General features: G+C 42.3%; 2 protein-coding genes across 5 annotated transcripts in view; both read right to left on the minus strand.

Moving 5' to 3' along the window:
* Positions 1–1,490: 1,490 nt before the first annotated feature.
* ZDHHC23 (zinc finger DHHC-type palmitoyltransferase 23) lies at positions 1,491–15,784 on the minus strand. 4 transcript variants are annotated; one of them, XM_043874735.1, is made up of 5 exons: positions 15,646–15,784; positions 14,883–15,049; positions 9,738–10,448; positions 8,001–8,168; positions 1,491–6,351 (listed from the first exon to the last, which is right to left on the minus strand). In XM_043874735.1, the coding sequence occupies exons 2-5, from the start codon at positions 15,035–15,037 to the stop codon at positions 6,084–6,086; spliced, it is 1,302 nt and encodes a 433-aa protein (XP_043730670.1). In that variant the 5' UTR covers positions 15,038–15,049; positions 15,646–15,784; the 3' UTR covers positions 1,491–6,083. The 4 variants fall into 4 exon arrangements, with proteins under 4 accessions (XP_043730670.1, XP_043730669.1, XP_043730671.1 ...); XM_043874734.1 differs by having other exon boundaries at positions 14,883–15,068; positions 15,646–15,783; XM_043874736.1 differs by having other exon boundaries at positions 8,001–8,159; positions 14,883–15,146; positions 15,646–15,783.
* A 772-nt stretch (positions 15,785–16,556) lies between these two features.
* Positions 16,557–25,441, minus strand: part of GRAMD1C (GRAM domain containing 1C) — a 111,217-nt gene continuing 102,332 nt past the window's right edge. Inside the window, 4 exon segments of the mRNA XM_043874265.1 lie at positions 16,557–18,230; positions 22,290–22,395; positions 22,798–22,908; positions 24,980–25,037. Of these exon segments, the coding sequence (XP_043730200.1) occupies positions 18,159–18,230; positions 22,290–22,395; positions 22,798–22,908; positions 24,980–25,037 (347 nt within the window). The 3' untranslated portion in view covers positions 16,557–18,158.

The raw sequence follows: 25,441 nt of genomic DNA on the forward strand, positions 1-25,441 counted from the left end.
CTTTAGCACATTGGCTGGTATTAGCAGTCAGATAAAATACCAATTTTGTTTTAATGCCAAGCCAGTAGATAAGGAAGAGTGGATCCCTCAAATAAACCTGCCAGGGGTCTAAATAAATTGCAGAAAGCTTAAGTTTTCTCTCTTAAGCTTTATTTTACTTTTATTTCACCTCAAGCATCAGTAGAACTTGAGTCTTCAGTAGCCCACATTCTGATTGTTTCAGCAAGGACGTTTTACCTACCTATAGAACCTTCTGAAGAGACACAGGAAAATAACTTAGAAAATGACCTACTTAGCAAGAAACTTAGTAAATGACCTAACAATTTTCTTGCTGCTGTATCGTAAAGATAAAATTTAAATGCTGGAGAGGGTGCGGAGAAAAGGGAACTCTCTTACACTGTTGGTGGGAATGCAAACCAGTACAGCCACTATGGAGAAAAGTGTGAAGATTCCTTAAAAAACTGGAAATAGAACTGCCATATGACCCAGCAATCCCACTGCTGGGCATATACACTGAGGAAACCAGAATTGAAAGAGACACGTGTAGCCCAGTGTCCATCGCAGCACTGTGTTACAATAGGCAGGACATGGAAGCAATCTAGATGTCCATCGGCAGACAAATGGATAAGAAAGCTGTGGTACATATACACAATGGAGTGTTACTCAGCTATTAAAAAGAATGCATTTGAATCAGTTCTAATAGGGTGGATGAAACTGAAGCCTATCATACAGAGTGAAGTAATTCAGAAAGAAAAACACCGATACAGTATATTAATGCATATATATGGAATTTAGAAAGATGGTAACGATGACCCTAGATGCAAGACAGCAAAAGAGACACAAATATAAAGGACAGACTTTTGGACTCTGTGGGAGAAGGTGAGGGTGGGATGGTTTGAGAGAATAGCATTGAAATATGTATATTACCATATGTGAAACAGATCGCCAGTCCATGTTCAATGCATGAGACAAGGCACTCAGGGCCGATGCACTGGGATGACCCTGAGGGATGGGATGGGGAGGGAGGTGGGGGTGGATTTAGGATGGTGGACACATGTACACCCATGGCTGATTCATGTCAATGTATGGCAAAAACCACTACAAAATTGTAAAGTAATTAGCCTCCAATTAAAAAAAAAAAAGATAATTTAAAATGTTATTGCTGGACCTCCTTGGCAGTCCAGTGGTTAAGACTCCAAGCTCCAGTGGAGGGGGATGGGGAGGCAGGTTTGATCCCTTGGGGACTAAATTTGCACATGCTGCCCAGTCAAAACCAAAATGAAACATTGTTGCTAGTAAAATGCCCAAATAAGCAGTATCCCCAGCCTACACAAGGGGAAAAGTAACCACAAGGAAAAGAACAATTGAGGGCTGGGGGCAGTTTCCCTCCACAGCATGCAGAGAACCAGGTAGCCAGAGAGGCAGCCCAGCTCTAGTGCAGGCTTTTCTTAAAGCTCAAGAGTTCAGGAGACAAACCAAGAAGCATCAACTATTTTCCTTAAAGAAAGCACTTTATTTTCCCTTTAAACAACTTGGTCACAGTACATTATTTTACATGAATGGCAGTCATTTTTTAAACCTCCACTTAAAAGGCCTTGTGTCTGAGTCTGAGGTGGTAAGAGGATATGAATACAAGTATAAAAACAGTGCAAAACGTTTAGCCCACAGCCTCCAGAGTTGGCTTCAGAAATCCCGTCTAACGTTGCTGAGTTATTACATTAAATATTAAATTTAATATTAAATAAATTTTCCTGGGCTTCCTCTAGTCTAACATCAGACCCAGAAATGTAATCATATGAAAAGTCTCAGAAGCCCTCACAACTCAAACCGTCAAAATCATGCAGACCATAGTATCACAACAGGATGAGTTTGTGAGTTCTGTAACAGCATCTTGTTAGTGGCACCATCTGAAGAAACAGCGGATTTTAGTTGCATCCATAACTAGAATAGACTAGCTGTGGTTTTAAAGCTTTGCTCTTAAAAGTATGATTTTTCTATAAGTAAAAGATGCCATCAGGAAGGTTAGAGTAGTGACAAGTCACAGGCCCGACAGAAATAGTCACAACCCCTAAAGGTCTCTGTTCAACCAGTTTTTGACCTGCTGCTGATACTACAGTGAAAAGCTTTGTGCCAACTGAAGTGGGAATAACTATCCATTAGAAACAGGATTAAATGTAGCTGATTTTGCAAAAAGTTTGTATTAGTCACAACAAACATCCAGAAGAACATACTGAATTTTCTTCACCATTAAGTGAAGCTTAGTTCTCACTCACAGCCTGCATCACCTTTGTAATGTTTAATACAAAATGGCATACTTTTCAAGCTTCTGATGAGAAAACCATTTTCCAAACAGGTGCCTCAGGCAAAAGTCTCCATTATCCATTTCTTATTTGAGGAAATGCTTTTTAAAATACAGGATACCAATATATGGCTAAAATGAAGTTGTCATATAAACCTACTTACCTAATTTAAAGAGACCTTAAACCTCACAAAACAATTTTTAAACATCCTTGTTAAAACTGTGCTTCAAGATGTCATATTTTTGCTTATATAAGTTGAATTTTATAATTAAAAAAGCTAACATCCTACCCAAAGGAAATAGTCTATTAAGCAGATGGTCACTCTTACAGAGAAACTTAACAGCGTTGTGTCTTCTGGCAGTGGAAGATTCTTGTATAGAAAATTTTTCCTTGCTAAAAATTTTACAAGTACCAAGGACTACTGCATAAGAAAAAGTCTGTAGCAGTCTTTCTGCTAGGCAGATGGTACAGTGGAAGACAAGTACTTCATTCACCAAAGGAAACCACCACTACTTGGAAAGCAAAGATTTATAGGATCCTAAACACACACACACGGGTGGCTGACATGAGAAGAGCAACCCAGCGTCCCCAAAACACACTTAAGGCTTGACTTCAGCAGCATCAGAGAAACCTACCAAAAAGGCATTGTCAACAGATGGTCAGCTTGCTTCAGGTGTGACCAGCAATAACCACAAAGTATTCTTTGGGTACCATAAGAAACGTTAAGTATTGAAGGATTTTCTCCCTTTATGCAGTCCTGATCCTTAATGGTTTCTCCCTCTGATCTTCCAAGTGGACCCCTTTCTCTTCCCCAGGAAGAGGACACAGTGGCATGACCATAATGTAAGTGGTCGGATCACAGTAGATCATTTAGTAAACTCCACATCCAGTATGTTTAACAGAGGCTGAGGACATGGGGTGAAAGGGGGAGACCCACTTGTCTGCACTATATTGGGGCAAGCCTGCTCCTACGGCCAAGAAACTGTGGGCTTCAGGTTTGCCGGGCAATTCCCCACAGTCACCACCACCTTTCTCTGGGGCTCATTCATTCACAGAGGCCTTGTCCTTTAAAAGAACAAAATCCCTCATATGGTTCCAGATGGTAAAAAGGCTTGAAAGTCCAGGAGTACAGCTAAAGGACGTCCCAGAGTCTACAGAAACTGCTCACAGATAGTCCCTTGGCTGTTGCTCCTTTTGGTGCAAATACTTCAATAGGCTTTTACCTCCACAAAACCACTGAGCTTTGCAAAGGTTTGTGCTTTCTTCTGTAAACTGCCAATCATGAAGTTCTCAACTTCAAACAAGCACCTTAATTCCAATCGGCCAAAATAATATGCAAAAAAAGTCCTTATCTGAGTGAGGGGAAACAGTGAATTGCCCATCCAGGTAACCCTATTGGGGGTGTGTTATAAAGATGGTGATCATTCTTCATTCTCCCAAATGAGTTTGGTCTTTTGAGTAAAGACCATCTTCATCTTTATCTTCAGCCGGGGGCTTCCCAGGTGGCACCAGTGGTAAAAAATCTGCTTGCCAGTGCAGGAGATGTAAGAGACACAGGTGTGAGCCTTGGGTCGGGGATATCCCCTGGTGGAAGAAATGGCATCCCACTCCAGTATTCTTGCCAGGAGGATCCCATGGACAGAGGAGCCTGGGGGGCTACAGTCATGGGGTCACAAAAGGGACACAACTGAGCCTCTGAGCACAGGCACATCTTCAGCACAATGTATTTTCGTTGCTGCTAAAGATTTGGCCAGAGGCCAAGATTACGGACTATCCTAACATTTCTGTGAATTTTATTATTATCAATTGCTAAGCAATCCAAGTTGGCTATGAATCTGGCATTCAAGAGACTACAATCAGAGATTTCTGGCCACGTGTGCTGTCCTTGACACTATTACTCTCTCTTATCTCCAACCCATACACAAAGGAATTAGTTATATCAAATCCAATGAATTCCAAATGAATGCCTGATTCTGGGCCAGGGATAGGGCATTACTGTACAAACCACAGACTGCTAACATCCCCAGACTTGCTCTTTGGCTCATCATCAATGTAATATGGAGTCCATCGTTCATTAAACAGTCCATCTCTGGGGACAGCAACGACAAGCTTGTATAAAAATGTGGCGTGTGTCTTGAGGAGAGCCTTGATTAATGGCAGGGCTAGGGGCGGTGCCAGCTGCAGAGGGCAGAGTTGTAGAAGTAGCAACATTTCCTCTCGACCTTTATAAACCTCTTGCTACAGCAGCACACACAGAAAGACTGAAAAAGCTGGCAATATTTTTCCTATGTTAAGCTATAAGCCAAGGCAAATTTAAGGACTCATGAATTCTTTGGGGTTCTACAAAGAAGTACAGGTACAAAACCAAGTATTTCAAGAGTTGTATTTTCCCCACGTGAAATCAATTGCCTCATCTTAATTCTATGGCAGAATGGGCCCATGCCAAATAGTTAATCCTTTATACATTTTCCATTTTGAAATATGATTAAAGAAACAATTTAGGAAGAACTAGGGAAGAACAGTAATCTATTAATTAGTGGAAACCACATATACCCTGTTTCTTCTCTCCCAGTGAGACACTTTTAGCTTGGGAAAGGTGAATGAGAAGAAGGTGCAAGTTAAGTGGGAAGACATCAATCAGTCACTCAAAAAGAGCTCATGCCAGAACAATGTGAATGCCAAAAGACTGGTTTTTGCAACTCAGTGCTGTTACTGACAGTATCTGTATTACTTACGTGAACAAAAACGTCAAGCCCTTGGTATAACCAGCCACCCTACCCAGGAAGAGAGTGAACTGTTTCCCATAGGAGTGTCTGTTCTTGTCCAGTCATTGTCACAAGTGTGCAAGCACCTGATCAGGCAAAACATGGGAAGAAAAAAACATGGATGCCTACTGGAGTTACCTGGAGTGAATCCAAACAGAATAAATACATAAGAAGTAAGATAAATATAAGAATGCATCACCTAAACTCATGACCACTGTACATTATACTAGTAATAATTATGCTTAAAATCATCAACTGTCCTTTCAATATCAGATGATAGCATAAATCCATCTGGTCATCTGTGAGTAGTTAACATCTAATACTTCAGAAAGAGAAATTCCCCTAACTGTCCAACATGGTATTTGAGGATCTGTTTTTCACTCTGAAATGCTGAAAACGGATTACTCTAATAATGCTAGCTTCAATATTCCAACCTACAAATATTTTTTTCCAGTCTTAGGATTCTCCTAATAATACTTCATACCTCTCTGGTGCTTTAGTTGTTTTTCCATGTTTTCTACATACCTCATCCCTCACGGGACCCCCGCACCCCAACAACCGCTCTGTGAGGTAGCCAGGGCAGGCAACAGTACCGACTTGACAGATGAACCTGAGACTCGGCGAAGGGACTTGACTGAGGGTCGCATGGCTATTCAGAATTGAAATAGGGACTAGAAACTCTCCTAATCCAAGGCTCTTTCCCCCATAGTAATGGGTGGAACTGCTTCTATCCATTTGTGCATTAGCAATCCACAACTTATGGTGACTTAGTTCGTTAGTAAGGTGACTGGAAAGGAATGGCTCTACTTTTACCTCTTTGATATAAAAATCTCTTTTAAGTTATGAAGTCAGAAAAATTCATTTCTTCCCAGTCCAGCGCCTAAACCTGAGCATGGCCCTATAATGCCTGTAGGAATCAAGGGATAAACACGAGCATCCTGTGTGTACCAAAGTGTCCGACGCAAGGAAGCAGAGGGAGGAGCCACCCCCTCACCCCTGGAGCCATACAGAAGGCACTTCAGACAATGTCCTCGGCAGGGTGGTGGAAGGGGTGCACGCCCAAGGTGGAGAACTGGTGCCAGTTCCGCAGGAAGCCCCGGTTGTACCGGCCCGTGTCCACAATGAGCCCGCAGAGCAGCCGGCGCCCCGTCCTCTGTCGCAGGGCCTGCTGCACCTCCCTCTCGGTCACGTTGTAGCTGATGTTTATCAGCTGGATCAGGAAGATGTAGGCCATGCTCCCCGTGATGATCACAGAGTACCACACGCAAGTGAAGCACAGAGCCGAGCTGGGAACGGGAAAAGGCAGGTCAGGGCGGCCGACGCTTCACATTGAGGAAGCCGTCCCCATGGTAACATTTTACACACACAGTACTTACTCTTAAGGACTCTGGCACCTTCCCTGATTACCCCATCTTTCCCATCCTTGGAATGCCAATAACCTGCTTCATTTATGACTAGTAAGATGTCCTATTTTATCATTACTGGTGCCCCCTTTCCTAGGGTGTGAAACAGGAACAGCAAGGACCGTTTTGTGTGTTTTGCAGCCCCCATACAACCAACACAATACCTGACACAACACCATTCAAAATCTGTTTGCTGAATGAGTAATTCCTAAATTGTTCTTAATGCAGAAGAAAATAAAGGCGCCGTGAGACTGCTGAAAACGTCCCTCAAGGAACTGTGGGTGGGAACCCAGGAGCAATGCTAAGGTTACTCATCTCTGTTCTCCTAGGTTGCTGAGCACAAGTCAGGACAGCTCCCCGCACAGGCAGCCCTTTCCCTGTCAGCTCTGCAGGAGCATCAGGAGCACAGCCACATTGCAAATCCCACTGCCTCGAACCAAACAAAACCCCACAGGGCAAGAAAGCCACTTCCAGCTCATCTGCTGTCTGCCAACTGGTTATTTTCGGTCAACATTTGCAAATGAGTTAGCTGGAAACTGGTTCAGAATCTTCACTGTTAAGCTGAAAGAGACCTCAGGGATGATTAAAGCACTACAAAGATGAGGAAAACTAAGACCCAGGGAGGAGACATGAATCGTTGGTCCACAGCACTGAGAATATAGTAGCTGGACTATGTTCATTTCATTTATGAGGCCCACAGAAGCTCTAGAAAACTCACACTTACTAGCATACAAGGACCCTGAAGGTCCTTTGCTTTCTTCTCACTCTTTGTTTTCAAGACACTCTCTGCTTTGTCCGTCCAGGCGCTTGTCTGTGCTAGTCCATGGACAGCTCTGCTCCTTGCTATTATAGACCCAGACATTCATGGGTATTAAAATAGATGAGTCCTCCTCGGGTTAAGACTGTCCTTTCTTCTTTATGTTGAGAATCTTCATAGGTTGTGAAATTCTTCGGTAACTACTATTCTTAGTGGCTTCTGTGATAAACGTCCTAAAGCAGAGTTTTGGGTGAGGGGGGTGGGGGGGCTAGGCCAAAGCTAAAAAAATTCCAGCTTCTGTTAAAACATGGCAATCCTCACACTACAAATGAGCCCCAACCTAAAAACACTGGAGAAAATTTTGACCTAGATACTACAATAATCCTCGAGTGGTGATTTAAAAAAAAAAAAAGAACAGGAAAAAAAAATCAATGGAGGTTAAATAGAAAAGAAAGGTTACAGAGATTGTAGGCATTTCAGAAAAGGGTCAGAAGCAATAAATTAAGTCTGGGCTACAGAGCACCAGAAAGCAGCAATGAAGTGAAACGTCCCCTGATCCTCACTTTTTAAGGTCGGCGCTCCTTCTGACATCACCCGAGAAAAATGAACACATCGGCTGCACAGTTGTGTACTAGCAATTTTAGGGCTACCCAGCATCTCTAGAACCTGTCCCATGTTTTGGGTGAGAACTTCTCACCCAGCCGCAGATCACAGCCCCTTACGCTGACTGCAAATCCACTCCCTCTTCCGGGGGGCCCCTGTATGGAGATCTCACCTGTAATCTGCATATACTCCAGGGCAATAGAAGAGAGCTGTGAAGACACTTCTGTCTGTACAGATGGTGTCCAAGGTCAGCGTTATCCCATACACCGAGGTGAGCAGGAAGACCAAAAGGGCAAGTATAAATGCTTGATGGTTTGATTCTCCGACACAGCTATTTATCCTCAAAACAGCACAAGGGGGAAGAAAGCAAACATGTCTTTAAAAGTTCTCTATGTAACTCAATAAACAAGAAGGCATTTAATACAGGGATAGTATGCATTTCAGTTATTAAAAAAAATATATGTTGTCTTGTTTTCACTTTTAGGGAATTAAAAATTTGTCTGCTGAGAGATGTACTCTTACATTCTCTAATCTCTGCAAAGTGAAATCATCTCATTCGTTTAAGGACAAGAGTACGTGAAAAGTAAAACATGGCTAACAAATCTTTCTAGATATTAGTAAGTGAGGTCTGTTACCCAGTGTTAACACTGTCATCACTGCCATAAGGATAAGATGGTATCAGAGTTATAATAACTTAAAAATGCTAAATCAGAAGCATTACACAGTGTGGGAAAAAAAATCCCTATTAAATACACATATTAATAAAAGATCCCAGGAGGTTAGAAACGCAGTGTGGGGTTGGAGAACAGCTCGATAGTATGCAGACCACTTGTCACGTACAGAGTTCCATGTCATGGCCGTTTGCAGGGCATGTTGATGGGCACATCAGGATAATCCAGTGGGCAGAGATCTCATAAGCGAGGCTATCAGGCCCTCTGCAAACCAGCGCTTGCAAATGGACCACCACCACCCTGCACGCACACACGCAGGCATGCATGAGAATAAATGATGAAGACAGAGAAGAGGAAAACCTAAAAATGAAAATACCTGTTTACTCCTAAAGCCCAAAGCCCCAGAAAAACAGCTGTCCCTGTTCACAAGCCCTGAACTTAAGGTCTGCTTCTGTGCCATCCAGGCAGTCAGCACCCTCACCCTTCTCCACACCCCCTTCTAAGGGGGAGAATGGAACATGACCAGAATCCTTGGCATAAAAAGAGTAATTCACTGACTGCGACTGCCTCAAGAGCGAGAAAGTTGCAAACGAGCTACTTAGAACATTCACACCCAAATGAATCACACCCCTTTTAAGATTTAGTCAGTAAAGCTGCAACATTTTCTTTAAAAGTCACACTTCACATCTTACGGGCCTCAGGTGTCCTCATTTGTCACTGGGCAGCAGAGACGTGCCCCCCAAAAGCCCACTTCTGCACAAATAACCAAATAGGGAATTATCTGTCAGGGCCTTAAGTCAAGAATGTAGACTAGAAATCACTGGCACATCTAAATGATGGAAAAATACACTGAGGATAAGAGTCACCTAGAGGTACAGGAACATGTTCTGAGCTCTGTGAGGGAGATGCACCTATACTACTTCTAATACATTCTTTTTTTAAATGTCATTCAACTGTAGATACCTGTCTCTTAGAAAGGAGAAAATGAGGGACAGCTAAGAAGAGAAAGCCCCCCCCCCCAAAAAAAAAACCTTCAGGAAATGACTGAAAAGAACTAAATTTGTGAAGCTCGAAAAACTGATGACTAAGTGGCAACATCATATAGAGTCCACAAATATCTACAAGGTGTAAAGCTGGGAAGGCGAGAAATGAGGATGGCACAAAGGAAAAGCACACTCAGCAAGAGTCTCACGTGAACTTATGTAGACTCCGCAAGCCTCCAGATCTTTCCAACATACCAGACACAGTGATGATCCATCCTCCTCACACAGATGCCGCAGATCCGGCAGTGCCACGCCCGGGCTGGCCGCACCAACTGGCACTTGGCGCACCAGTCCTCCTTCCCTTTGGCCGGGCTTCCGGCCGATGTCCTCGGGGAGTCCTTAGTCTCATCCTTGGGTGCGCGGTTGTTGAGACTGCCCGACAGATCTGCGCTGGGGAGCCCCTTGGTCTTCTCAGGCCCTTTTCTGTTCAGGCATTCAACCTGGCTGCCACTTAGAGCCCTGTCGTCGTGTGCTGGGTTTCTGAGGTAGCCTGGATTCTTCTTGGCTCTGTACAAGGCAAAGAGGATGAGCAATAACCCGCAGGTAAGAAGAGCCAGCCGAGTGGGCCCCACACGCCCCTTGGGGACCACTTCCTGCAGGAACACGTAGTACATGTAGCCCAGGGAGAACAGTCCGAGGCTCAGGAAAAACAGAGTCTGTTCTTTCCTTCTGTGAGTGAGGTAGTAGTACCACAGAGCCAGCATGGGGAGGGAGGTCAAAACCACCACGCCCAGCAGGAAATGCCAGGAAGCCACACGGAGGAAGACAGGCAGCAGGAACAGTGGGGGAAGGATGCTAATGTTAACTTTCTTGGCTCCCCTAAGCCAAGGAATCCGGAGGCGGTCTGAGATTGTGTCCATGATCTTTTCACAGGTCTCAGGCTGCATGGACTTACACGTGATCCATCTATTCAGAAAGAGCACAGAGAAGGCACATGGTACATGTTTGTTGAATTAAAAACCACCCCACACTGCAGGCCAGACAGCAAGGTAAATGATAAAAGATGCCAAAGGCCAAGGATTTAACTTCTTTACTATTAAACAAGAGCCTTACAGATTCATGTATAATTTTTTAATTCAAATGAGAAAATGTTTAAATATTTAACAGAACTATTTCTACATGGGACAAATACACGGGAATAAACATATTCCACCTAAGTACTGTTCAGACTTGGGTAGCTGTCAAGACATAAAAATCTCAAAAAAACCATTCACAATCTAGTTGTGAAGACAACATGGGAATTCAAGAAATATTATTAGATAAGTGACAAAATACAGGGCTTCCCTGGTGGCTCAGAGGTTAAAGCGTTTGCCTGCAATGCGGGAGACCTGGATTCAATCCCTGGGTCAGGAAAATCCCATGGAGAAAGAAATGGCAACCCACTCCAGTATTCTTGCCTGGAGAATCCCATGGACAGAGGAGCCTGGTGGGCTATAGTCCACGGGGTCGCAAAGAGACACGACTGAGTGACTTCACTTTCACTTTCAAGTGACAAAATAATAAAATCGCCCAATGAACTATACATGCCAAACACTGTAAGGAACGCTCAGAAGAGAGGACACATTTCTGGGTGGAATCATCACAGGGGTCTTTGTGGGAAAAAGGAATCTGTGCTGGAACTTGATGCTGGCTAGTATTCATCTGGGTGGGGAGGAAGGCAAGGAGGCGTTCCGTGGAGAGACTTGAGCACAGCACAAAACCCATCCTGGGCCTGGGGAGTAAACCAGTTCAGAAGGGCAGGGGATGGCATCAGGAAGAGTAGAGATCACACTCAGTTCAGTTCAGTTCAGTCCCTCAGTCATGTCCGACTCGGTGACCCCATGGACTGCAGTACGCCAGGCTTCCCTATCCATCACCAACTCCCGGAGCTTGCTCAAACTCATGTCTGTCGAGTCGGTGATTGCCATCCAACCTTCTCATGCACCATCATCCCCTTCTCCTCGTGCCTTCAATCTTTCCCAGCATCAGGGTCTCTTCCAGTTCTTCGCATCAGGTAGCCAAAGTATTGAACTTTCAGCTTCAGCATCAGTCCTTCCAATGAATATTCAGGACTGATTTCCTTTAGGATAGACTGGTTTGATCTCCTTGCAGTCCAAGGGACTCTCAAGAGTCTTCTCCAACACCACAGTTCAAAAGCATCAATTGTTTGGCACTCAGCTTTCTTTACAGTCCAACTCTCACATCCGTACATGACCACTGGAGAAAAAAAGCTTTGACTAGATGGACCTTTGTTGGCAAAGTAATGTCTCTGCTTTTTAATATGCTGTCTAGGTTGGTCATAGGTTTTCTTCCTAGGAGCAAGCATCTTTTAATTTCATGGCTGCAGTCACCATCTGCAGTGATTTTGGAGCCCAAGAAAATAAAGTCTCTCACTGCTTCCCTTGTTTCTCCATCTATATGCCATGAAGTGATTAGGACTGGATGTCATGATCTTAGTTTTCTGAATGTTGAGCTTTAAGCCAACTTTTTCACTCTCCTCTTTCACTTTCATCAAGAGGTTCTTTAGTTCTTCGCTTTCTGCCATAAGTGTGGTGTCATCTGCATATCTAAGGTTATTGATATTTCTCCCAGCAATCTTGATTCCAGCTTGTGCTTCATCCAGGCCAGCATTTCGCATGATGTACTCTGCATATAAATTAAATAAGCACGGTGACAATATACAGGCTTGATGTACGTACTCCTTTCCCAATTTGGAACCAGTCTGTTGTTCCATGTCCAGTTCTAACTGTTGCTTCTTGACCTGCATACAGATTTCTCAGGAGGCAGGTCAGGTGGTCTGATATTCCCATCTCTTTCAGAATTTTCCACAGTCTGTAGTGATCCACACAGTCAAAGGCATAGTCAATACAGCAGAAGTAGATGTTTTTCTGGAACTCTCTTGCTTTTTCTATGATCCAGTGGATGTTGGCAATTTGATCTCTGGTTCCTCTGCCTTTTCTAAAACCAGCTTGAACATTTGGAAGTTCATGGTTCATGTACTGTTGAAACGTGGCTTGAAAAATTTTGAGCATTACTTGCTAGCATGTGAAATGAGTGCAATTGTGCAGTAGTTTGAGCATTCTTTGGGATTGCCTTTTTTCAGGATTGGAATGAAAACTGACCTTTCCCAGTCCTGTGGCCCCTGCTGAGTTTTCCAAATTTGCTGGCATATTGAGTGCAGCACTTTCACAGCATCATCTTTTAGGATTTGAAATAGCTCAACTGGAATTCTATCACCTCCACTAGCTTTGTTCCTAGTGATGCTTCCTAAGGCCCGCTTGGGTTCACATTCCAGGATGTCTGGCTCTAGGTGAGTGATTATACCATCGTGGTTATCTGGGTCATGAAGACCTTTTTTATATAGTTCTTCTGTGTATTCTTGCCACCTCTTCTTAATATCTTCTGCTTCTGTCAGGTCCATACCATTTCTGTCCTTTATTGTGCCTATCTTTGCATGAAATGTTCCCTTGGTATCTCTAACTTTCTTGAAGAGATCTCCTTCTGCAAAATTCAGACTTAAACTGAAGAAAGTAGGGAAAGGCACTAGACCATCCAGGTATGACCTAAATCAAATCCCTTATGTAATTTGATTATGAAATCAAATTCCACTATTTGTGGAAGTGACAAATAGATTCAAGAGATTAGATCTGATAGACAGAGTACCTGAAGAACTATGGATGGAGGTTCGTTGACACTGTACAGGAGGCAGTGATCAAGAAAAAGGCAAAATGGTTGTCTTACAAATAGCTGAGAAAAGAGATCACACTAGTATGACTCAAATGATGGAGCCTGGTGGACAGGTGGTATTGTTGACTTTTTTGCATACTTAGGCTATTATGGAAAGGAACAGTTGAAGGAAGGATAACATCAATTTTAGAAATTTAGAATTTTAAAGAATAGGGCTAGACCTGGAAATGAATGGGAACTAATTATACGGGAGGCATACAGAGCAGCAGGTTTATGGAAATGCTGGGAGCTCATCTCCAGAGAAGGGTATGGAGAGAAGAGAACTCAGGGACAGCTCAGGTCTTACGGGTTGGGAGGGAGGAAGAGTTAGAAGGCTAATGGAAAAGCAGTGGTTTTGAGTGATGCAGGTTACGGAAAAGGCATCATTTCCCCATTCATTAGTCCAAAGTGCTCCATTTTCTCAGGATGGATTTTACCTAAGTCTAAAGAACCTATACTTAAAGGCACCTGTAAGAGATTATATAGGGCCTTACAGGTGGCTCAGTGGTAAAGAATCCACCTGCAATGCAGGTGACGTGGGATTGACCCCAAGATCAGAAAGATCCCCTCGAGAAGGAAATAACAACCCATTCCAGTATTCTTGCCTGGGAAATCCCATAGACACAGGAGTCTGGGGGACTACAGTCCATGGGGTTGCAAAAGAGCTGGACACAACTTAGCACTAAACAACAACAATAAGACATTATACACACTGTCAAAGAAGAATTATAAAGGGGTTATGGAATACTAGACTATAGTAGTCCCCAGGAATGCCTCTTGTGGCAAGATTAACGCACCAAGATGTAAGTCAGCAATTTGCCATTTCAATGACTTTTTTTTTTAACCAGAAGTAATTGCCAATGGGAAAAGCAAGTCTCCACCATCCTTATCCTCCCCACACTATGCTTTCCATGTGATAACAGTTTTTAAATATATAATGGATATAATATAAAATGGATAAAAACCAGATTATTACTATTTAGTACAAAATTTTTTCAGTGATGTTAGAAATTGGCTCTTTGGATAGTTAATTTTCATCACTTGGGATAATGGTGAAAATAAAAGCCAAATGTAAAACAGCATCAATCAGGACAGTGCTGCTGCTCATGCTGAAAACAACCCATCCAGGGTAGGATCATGCCTCTGGCTGGATCGCCTCCCCAGAAAAGAAGGGTGAGACCGATTTTTCAACCCTCAAGGCCCTTTGTGGCCAAGGGCAAGCCAGTCCCAAGGTGTCAGTCTCTGAATGCTGAGACCACTGAGAATGTAGGAACTTCCTGGTACTAATGTGTTCATTTTAAACTTACAGATTGTACTGGCCTGCATTTTATTTTTTTATACAATTTAACTTGTCTACTATTCCTTTATCTGCCTGTTCTCTCCACCATCTTCTCCCTTTAAGTCAGAAATAATAATTCCTAATAAACTGGGCTGAACAGACAGTTGTGCACTACTGAGTAATAAGTCATCTTTACCAAGCCCTCACGCTTGACACAGAAGACAACTTTCAACTGGAGATAAGTAGAAACAGAATGAAGAGCAAATTCTAGCGTTCCGGATGGCTAAGCTGCAAGTATACATGGTAGTTCTCAAAAGGGCCGGTGGGGTCAGTATCAAGAAACACACAGTGCTTACCTATCACACCCTTCGTCCAGATCTTGGCAATCACACAAGCAAGCAGCCACGTGGTTCTTTTCCCCATTTCGATCTATGTACTCGCAGCAGCACAGGGGCTCCAATTCAGGTTCTTCCGCTTTGGTTTTCTTCACTGGCTTCACACTGCCCTTCATTTCCACCTGTCACTACGAGGCACACGAAGCCCTCAGAAAGAAAAGTGGAACGAATACAACTCACATCTCGTAAACACATCCACGTCTATCTCTGATTAACCACCAACGCCTGAGAATTAAAAAAATGAGAAAGAGGGGGAGGTCGTTCCCTTTTCATCAGGATTTTCTGGCTGTCTTTGGCAAGGCGCAGAGCTCTAGGGCTCTAGCCGCTTCCGAGCTGCCTTCAACTCCAGGTACCCCATGCAGGACCGGCGCCGTCTGGGCACCAGCGGTTCCCATGACGACAGCCGACTACGCGGCCCGGGACAGCCTGGGCGCGGGTGGCTGCGCTCACCTGCGGGTGCGGGCTGGGGAGAGCCGAGCTGTCCCCGCCCGAAGCCTGGGTGCGGGTGGAAACACCCTCGGGGCTGCGGGCGGAAACAAAGCGTCTAGCCGCTGGGGCCGACGACCCGGCTCGGGAGAGGAGCCCGGGCAACGCTCGGGGTCGCCGTCCAGCACCGCTTCTCCTCAGCTGGGCGCGCCTCTGCCTCCCGTCAATCGCTAGAACGTGGGCGGACCGAGAACGCCACGCCGCCCAGCCCGAAGAATGACCTTGGGAGGGAAGTTACCTGTGCTCCGGAGCCGAGGTGCGGCTACAGCCAAAGAGGCCGAGGCGGAGAGGAGCAGGGTCGGCTTCTCCCGAGGCGCGGACGTGGCTCCGGGATCTCTGCTCCGCGGGGCTCCGGGCGCGATGACTGGAGTCTCGGGGACCTCGGCTTCGCTCTCCGCTGCCGCCCACCTGTGAGCACAGCCGGCCTCCGCCCGGGCTGTGCTTCCGCCGCCCCCGGGCCGGCGGGGTTCAGCGCCGCAGGTCCGCGAGCTTCCGGGTGCCCCGCCCCCGGCGCCGGGGATCCCCGCCCGCCCGCCCGCCCGCACGTGCGGAGGCTCCCCCTGCCCTAGCGAGGCCCCTCCCCGGCCCGCGGCCCGGGCGCCCGTGGGAGCGCAGGAGCCGAGCTCGGGCTCCCGGAGCCGGTTCAGGCGGTCGGGCCCCGGGCTGGCCCCGCACCTCCGCCCCGCCCCAGAGGCGGCCGCCCAGACCCCGCCCGGCCCGCGGGTGCCTCGTGTCGCGGAAGGCGCGGAGGCGGAAATACGGGAAACCCCAGAGCCCGGAGGGTTCCCGAAGTACAGGAGAGCCGTGGTTCGGCCAGTCTCACTGAGACTACAGCAACAGGCGTTGGTGGAGCTCTCCACCGCGAATTGTAACCGACGTACCGCCCCCAAATTCGCTAACCTCTTAAAGGCCCATCCCTGTCCTTGATCTGTTAATTATCCAACTTGTTCGTTTTCATGACTTCCGGCAAGCAGTCTGCATTAGACCAGCAGGTTGCATATTAGAAATAAAATCTGCCCTAAGATGAGAGTCCTCTTTGGGTTTTAATTTTGCACAAATTTTTTTTTAAGCGTGCCGGCCCATGTATATGTTTTCACTGAAACGGTTTCTAGTTTGGGGAGAGTTTGACAGAAAAAGAAGAAAAACGACTTAGACATTTTGGATTTTATTGATACTCAATTTACATAGGCTCGAATACAGTTAATTGAATTCTGCACATATTTAGTCATAATTTATAAAGCAACTTTGGTAACTTTCTTTTGAGGTATTTTATGAAGTACAAGTTTTGAGGATACATCACAAATACATTCAGCTTCTCATTGACCATTTTTGTGAACTTAACAGAGAACAGGTTTTAGAATGACAATCCAGTCATTCTTGCTCACAGTCAAACACCTCATAGATCCTCATCATAAAACCTCCAGGTAGATACACTGGTAGGTAGGTTAGTTGGGATTCACCCAGAGAAACCTGGTTCTCCTCTAATCCAGTCAATACTTTTCTTTCTCTGTAAGCATCACAAAAATGACTTTAGCAATCCCATGTGGCTTGAATGACTCTGGGCAAAAAAAAAAACCATTTAAAGGCAATTGTTATTCAAACAGTAAGAATATATACAAATTATTCTGCAATGTCCCTCTCTTGTTCCAGAGACATAACTTCTATTAAGACACATATCCCTAACAACTTTGAAAGAGCCAAAGCTCATGTCTGATTTACAACTTGTCAGTGCACTTGTATTGGGAGATAATGCCCCCCAAAGTCTTCATTAAAGAGTTAAAGTTTTGTGTCTGGCTTACAACTAACTGACTATAGCCACACACACATGAATGAGTAAATAAAGCCATACGTGGCTACTGAAAAGTAATCCACAAATTATTTTCAACCAGATGGCTCATTTCCATCATAAAAGTTTGCTAAGCTGAAGCCAAGCTTAGTTCAAGTATGTATTTGCTCTGACACTAAAACGCCCAGGTTTTAACATAATCTTTTTAAAACTCAGAGCACAGTTCTTCATTTTGAGGGTTGGTATCCTATATGCTTCCTTTTCTGAAGTGGACTCTCCTGCCATTTGATGTATGAAGAGGCAAGATAACTGCACCTCTGACAGCCCCTTGAAGAAACACTTATTTCCTTCATATACAACATGGCTGAAGAATCTTTCAGATAATCATCAACATGCAGATTCAAAGGTTCAACTATTGAATTTACTTGCTAAACAAATGAAGACACTGTAATATTTACAGTACACAAAGCTATGTTATAATATATGCCTGAAAACTGATAATAATAAGTTTTAAAAGATAAAAGATAATAATGATTTAGAGGTTTCTTCTGTTGTCTTCTTTATCCTCTTTAATGTTTACCTGTGAAAACAGTCTAATGGATACATACTAATTCTGTGCTAACAGATAAACTTAAAGCATCAAACTTCAAACCTCACTGTGAAAATGAGGCCATACCACTCAGTTCTTTTTGTGTCACAAAACTTCAAATCCACAAAATATTTCACGCTTCCTTGGAGAAATTCACAGCTTAGAATTATGTATAAGAACTGAAAGGATGGATTCTTAAGGCCATCGGAGGCTAATTCTCCAATAAGTGTTATTAGAAAGAATGTTCATATTAGATGTATGAATAATGAAAAATATTGAAATGTTCCTGTGACCATTCAGATCTTTCATCTTCTGGTTTTCTTCAAGATGTTGTCTTTTGGTTCCACGTATCTCTACATTTTGGTCCTTAAGATCACTAGCTTTGGATAGTCTTGTTCTTACTTAGTAGATCAAAGGTTCTCTGAAGCATAATAAGTGAGCTCTTCAACTGCAGAGAAAAATTTTCAAAATCACATTGTTTATATTTTTCTGATTATTTGTATGCCAGAAGTTTGCATTTAATAAAATTGTCTATACGGATCCCCAAATAAAAGACTGATTATAAAATGCCTTATTCCTTAGGTTATCTGTCAGTGTGAAAGGGCTCTTCCAGTTTGCTACAGTACTGCACTTCTTCCTATGACACACTGCTTTGTGCTCTACCTATCAATAAGTCCATTCATCAGAAGATCCAAAGTGAACAGCTTGTTTTCTGAAACAGTTTCTGAAGCTGCAGTGGTCTCCCCACCACCCCCTAAACAACTCAAGTTCCACTCCAGGCCTTTGTTTGCTACTCTGCTCATGTTCATCTTCACCTATCTAAAACTGAGCCATTCCCACTGTTTCCCCTAATCATCCTGCCTCTAAACTCCTAAATTATTACTACTTACTTTGATGCTTAATTTTGTACTTTTTAAAGTAGTCTTTATCATACACATGGACATCTGATATCTCTAATAAAATTCTAGACAACTTGAGAGCAATAATTATGTCTTATTCTTTTTTGTAGTCATTTTTTAATTCTTTCTTTCAACAAATATTTTTTGTTCACCTGTTACATGCTGGGCACTGTGCTAAGTCCTGGGTATATAATGGTGAACCAAATAGGCACTGTTCCTGCCTTCATGGAACTCACAGACTAGTGAGAGACTCAGAACCAAAACAAATAATCTCATCCATAAATATACACTTACACACTATATGATACAAAGTTTTTCACTGGAACAACTGGAAGATGATAGTATCATTTTTTGAAATTATGTCAACTAGCAGAGAATTGAGTTTGGCTCAGGATGAAAATTGGATTCTGTTTTAGACACGATCAGTTTGGGGCACCTGTTAGCATCTAGGTAAAGACACCAAGTCAGCAAGTGGCTGTATGAGTCTGGACTTGGAGAAGAGGTCAAGGTGAGATAGATGCTTTGGGAGCCATTGGTGTGTGTGGTATTCTAAGTTAGGGAAGCAGCTGAGATAACCTAAAGGGCAGTACAGGAGAAGGGAAGGGACTCTAATGTAAAGCCTGCAGTACTGGGCCAGGATGAGGTCAGGTAGAGAAGATGGTTTTAACCAGCAAACAGCAGTTTTACACTATGCTAAGTGAAAGAAGCCAGGCATGAAAGACCATATATTATACGATTCCATTTATATGAAATGTCCAGAATAGGCAAATCCATAAAAACAGAAAGTAGATTAGTGATTACCAGGAGCTGAGAGAGTGAGGGATGGGAGTGACTGCTCATGACTACAGGGCTTCTTTGGGAGATGATAAAAATGCTCTGGAATTAGATAGTAGTCCCTTTTCATTAGTATAATTATTGATATAATTGTGTTTAAGTCTGTTATTACTGATGTTCTTTAGTCACTAAGTCATGTTCAACTCTTTTGCGACCCCATGGACTATAGCCCTCCTCCCATCTCCCCTAAAACTCCTCTGTCCATGGGATTCCCCAGGCAAGAATACTGGAATGGGTTGCCATTTCCTTCTTCAGGAGATCTTCCCAACCCAGGGATCGAACCTGTGTCTCCTGCATTGGCAGGCAGGTTCTTTACCACTGAGCCACAGGGAAGCCTGTGAGATGGTTAGATGGCATTACCAACTCAGTGCACATGAATCTGGGCAAACTCTGGGAGACAGTGGAAGACAGAGGATCCTGGTGTGCTACAGTCCATGGGGTTGCAAAGAGTCAGACATGACTTAGCAACTTAACAATTAGATAGAGGTGATGGTTGCACTACCTTGTGATTATACTAAAAATTCTTTAAAAGGTGAATGTTATGGTATGTAAGCTATTTCATAATAAAGCTAGGTTTTTTCATGGTTCTAAAGAAGGGAAGATTAGATATATTTCAAGAAAGGAATGGTCAGCTCTGTCAAATGCAGGCACTGTAAGATGAAAACTCAGAAAAAAGGTACATTAACTTTAAAAGTCAGAGGCTACTGGGAGCTTAGCTTGGGCAGTGTCAGTGGAAGAAATCAAGGCAGTGCGCACTGAAGAGGGAATAAGTAGATTAAATACATGCGTCCAATTTTGCTCCCTCCTGCAACCCCACCAAAAGCACAGTAAAGGCATTTTTTTTTTAAGGCATAAATCCACGAGGTTGGGGGGAGGGGGGAACAGAAAGGCAACAAGAGCAACATGACTTTGGAGACTGGAAGGAAGAAGGATGACTTGGCAGCCCTGAAAACGCTGAATCCCAAGCCAACAGTAAAGAAAGTTGAGAACCAAACGAATCTACCCTGAAGAATCCTCAAAAGCCTCAGGAATTGACAGGCACCTTTGGAAGTGGGAATAAAGAGGAACTGAAATAAGAATGACTGGATGAACTTTTGGACATGCGGCTTCTTCTACTACCTGGGCGGAAGTCTGAAGTCCTATTTTCTGGAGAGGATAAACAGATGATCTCTGGCAGTCTGGCCAGGAGGATGCCAAAACATCAGTAAAGATAGCAGTACTGACCAAGAATAGGGACTACACAGTAACATGTACACTGTGCTCTGGGATTGTCCCATCGCCCTGCCCCCTCTATCCCTCTGCTCTCAGTCAGCTCCTAAAATGCGGGCAGCCAGCCCTTAATCCTTCAGGGAGGAGACTGAAAGAGTCCTCTGTGGAAACTGACCAGTCCAAGAGTAAAGACCTAAAGATGCTGACATGAGGATTTCTTAACCAACAGGCCAGCCAGATCTACTGAGAAGTTAAGGGTAGACCAGCCCAGCTCACCCATTAAGAACTTTGGATCCACACAGGCAGACAGCAAAAGACTACAGACATCTAAAGAAATCCCCTACCCTAAGGACAGAAATCAAAAGAGGGGGAAAGGATCTTGCTGGAAAGCGGGTATGAAAGAAGAAGAAATATATATTTTTTTAATTATCAGTAACATGATCAGAGAGAAAGATACTATAGCCACTTAAAAAGTTCACAATTTCATTTTTTAAAAAAAGAAAATTCAGAGAAATTTGAAATTAAAAATTGGTAAAAACTGAAAAACTCAGTAGAAGAATTTGAAGATTAAAAGAGGAAATTTCTGGGAAGTAGAATAAAAAGGCAAAAAGATGGAAAGCTGGAAAGAAAAGCTAAGGTTAGACAACCTATCCAACAGAAGGCCAATGCCTGATTACAGGCACTATAGAAATCTCTACTTTTCAATTCTGAAAAGTTGTTGTTTGCTTATTATCTAAAATATATTTATTTCAGTCCTTGTTGTTGTTCAGTCATTAAGTCATATCCGACTGCTTTCGACCCCATGAACTGTGGCACACCAGGCTTCCCTGTCCTTTACTATCTCCCTGAGTTTGCTCAAACTCATGTCCAAAGAGTCAGTGAGACTTGAAAAGTACACAAATCTTATATTATAATGGGAGTATTAGTCTTTATTTTTCAAAGGTAATCCTAAATTTTGATTCATAGAACCAAGCAGCACATATTGATGACAAGAGAGAATGCTTATAGGAAACACCAAAATAACTTATGTATTTATTCTTCAATGGGGAACTGGTAAAATAATTATGCCACACATGTACAGTTGAATTCTATATGCTATTAAAAGAAGAAGTGCTTTATATGCTGATATAGAAGTATCTCCATGATACATGGTTAACAGATAAAAACAAAATAATGGACAGTGTATATAATATCTACCATTTCTATAAAAAGAGCTAATTTTTTTTTTTAAGAGCTAATGTTAAGCATGAAATCTTATATAGAAGGATCAATAAAAAGAATGAGGTAGATGTGTACATACTGATATGGAGACACCTTCAAATATATTACTAATTGAAAAAAGGAGGGTATGCAATGGTAAGTATAGTATATCTCCATTTTTTAAAAGAAGTATTGATAAAAGTAACTATATACACAAAATGCATAATCCAGAAATTGGCAAGGTTAGATGCCTCTAGAAGAGGGATTTATTCAAATAACGGTATAGTGAATATTCTCTCACAGCCAGAGAAGCAGCTGAATCACTGGGATGAGTACCAAGTACCATGGCACACAGAGGTACCAACCTGTTCCAGCATCACCATGGAGTCCCGGAGCACTCGTTTTAAGCGATGGGCCTGGCCTTTGCTCTTTTGAACAGCTTCCGCTCTTGACACCAAATCAGAGGCTAAACTGAAAGAAAAATACCGTCTTAAAGATCAGGAAATAGGGACTTCCCTGGCAGTCCAGTGGCTAAGATTCTGCACTTCCAATGCAAGGGGCCCAGGTTTGATCCCAGGTTGGGGAACTAGATCCCACATGTCACAGCTAACAGTTTGCATGCAGCAACTAAAATATCCTTCATGCTACAACTAAGACCTGGCACAGCCAAATAAATAATTTTAAAATTTTTTGAAAGATCAAGGGAAAGGCTTCTAGCCTTTTCCAGAAATCATTAGCCCCATAAATTTGCAGGTAAAACAAAACAGTGTATGACTAAAGAGAAGTTGGCAGACCAAACTCTCTAAAACTGGACTTACATTTTCTGCAGCTCAGGAATTATTCAAGTAATAGGTTGTGGAAAGGAAGACTTACTTTAAAGATTTTTCTTCTTGGAGATGAAGACGGTAAAAGGACTGAGCAGCATATTCTATCTTTGACAACTTCAGAAACAGCATCACATTCAGCAAAACTAGCAACAGCAAACTAGACAGAGAAAATCAGACCTGGTTAATCCACTCTCATTCAGACCTAAAGCATTGCTAATGCAGGAGAGACATGCAAAAGCTTCAAAAATGCATATTACCCAGACTAGTTTCCAATTAGTTATTATTTAAATTAATTATTCCTATTTTATTGTATGAAATAATAACTTTAAGTATTAAGTGGATGTTGAAGGAAAAGTTGGAAGGTAACTAGTGACAATGAAGTCCTCAAATAAGCAGGTTGGGATTGTCCCTGACATCTCTCCTCTCTGCCAGGAATCCTAACCAGTGTTGATGTGCAACCACCAGCCTAGAAATCTACCACATTAGCTTTCAAGATCTATTTCGGGGTGCTTTTGTCTTAAGCAATTACACATGCATAATACTGTACTTCAGAAAGGAAATGAAGATCAATATGGATTTGCTCTTAGATAGCGTTATGTACCTCTTATTCCCAGCGGAAGCAAAAACAAATGCACATTCAGCAAAAATTCCTTCCGGTTCAACTTAGACAAAGTTTCAAATCCCAAACAGACATCAATGGTATCATATGTAAAATGCTACTTGTTAAATACACTTACTTTGTTGGTATTCACAACAGCATGTCAAGTGAATGAATGTATTCATTACATATACATGCAAATACATAGGTGGCATCATATCTCATTTTTTCCTGTTAAAATATTGACTTGCCTTAAAATATACAGTATTCACTTTTACCCATCCTGAAGATGAAAACTAAGGTAGTAGAGAAAAAATGAAATCTATGAAGTGGCATAAAAATCAACATTTAATATCTGACTATAAATTTTCTGCAAAGTGATACAAAAGATCACAGATAATATATACTATTCAAAATTGTCACAGCAAATCAAGTTAAGCAGAATATGAAAAGCTTTTATAAAACTTGAAGGTACAACAAACATTTTCTATGTTCTGAAGTCTATAATTAGAAAAAAAGGCTGATATAAGAATTTCTTTCCAAAAAATATATCCAGAGAGTATCATCCAGTCAGAACTAATTCAATTAAATCTGATGGACTACCCCATGATCCAAGTATAGCCATGGAGATAGAAAGTGAAAAGTGAAAGTGAAGTCACTCAGTTGTGTCCGACTCTTTGCGACCCCGTGGACTGTCGCCCACCAGGCTTCTCTGTCCATGGGATTCTCCAGGCAAGAATACTGGAGTGGGTTGCCATTTCCTTCTCCAGGGGATCTTCCCGACCCAGGGATCGAACCCGGGTCTCCTGTATTGCAGGCAGACGCTTTAACCTCTGAGTCACCAGGGAAGCCCTAATGGGAGTCTAAACATGACTGACAGAGAAGATTCCAAAAGAATACCCTGAGATTCAGACTAATTACTCCAGTATTTCTCATCCTACAATCCTCAGATTACTTGCATCAGAATAACCTATGCAGTGTGTTTTAGAATACTACTGATTCTTGATCCCTACTGAAGACCTACTGACTCAATCTGTAGTATTGGAGCTGAGAAATTTATGTTTAATATTTTTTTAAATTTAGTTTTAAATTTTATTTATTGGCCATGCCATATGACTTGTGGGATCTTAGCTCTCAGATCAGGGATTGAACCCAAGTCCCCCTGCATTGGAAGCACAGAGTCCTAACCCCTGGGCCACCAGGGAAGCCCTAAAATCAGTAGTTTAGCAAATGATTCTTACGTATAGTAAAGGATAAGGACCACTGGTCTAATATAATAGAGTAAAATAGCATTTGGGGGATTTTACCAGCCTGCATATATCAATATTCCCTTTAAGTTTATGGCATATCCCTAAAAACCTATGATGGTAGAAACAAATCAAATTAATTTAAAAAACAAAAACATTTTCTGAATGTGTATTTGGTATTCCCTCGAATATAATAGTTCTTCTGAAAATCATTGAAAAACTACCAGACTGAAACATATAAAATTACTGTTTCTGTAGGCTAAAATTGGTCAAATAGTAGTAATATCTATACAATAATATACAAATATTTTCAAATCTTTTTGGAAACCATTAAAAGATAAGTGAGGGCACAAGCAAAATAAGCACTCAACACAAATACTTACAAAATACTCATCACCACAATAAGGACGGTGTTATAGCTTTCAATTTCCTTTTTCTTTCCTGCAAATTACAAAAACAGAAGGCTATCTGAGATTCAGGGTTGTGATTACAAGTGGTAAAAGTTTAACTTCATTTGAAAAATACTGGAGAAGAAATTTGTAAAATTATTTGTAAAGATACAGTGAGTTAGGGTGAATTCCCTGCACCCTTCTTTGACTTCTGATATTCTAAGTAATATTAAACAAATCTACAAAAAGAAACCTTATATCAGTTCTGCAAATTTGACCAATATTACAAATTAATTTGTTCTAAAATTAAATAAGCAATTCAATATATCATGAATGATCTCTAAGTTTCATCTCTGCAAATAATATTTGAGCTAGTTCTATGCATATAATGCTTCGCTCCTTAAAAAAATTTTTTTTTAAATCATCCTCCCCTGTTCTCTGTTGCTCAAATTTTGT

The sequence above is a fragment of the Cervus elaphus genome, chromosome 19, assembly GCF_910594005.1.
Source record: "Cervus elaphus chromosome 19, mCerEla1.1, whole genome shotgun sequence".
Classification (NCBI taxonomy): domain Eukaryota; kingdom Metazoa; phylum Chordata; class Mammalia; order Artiodactyla; family Cervidae; genus Cervus; species Cervus elaphus.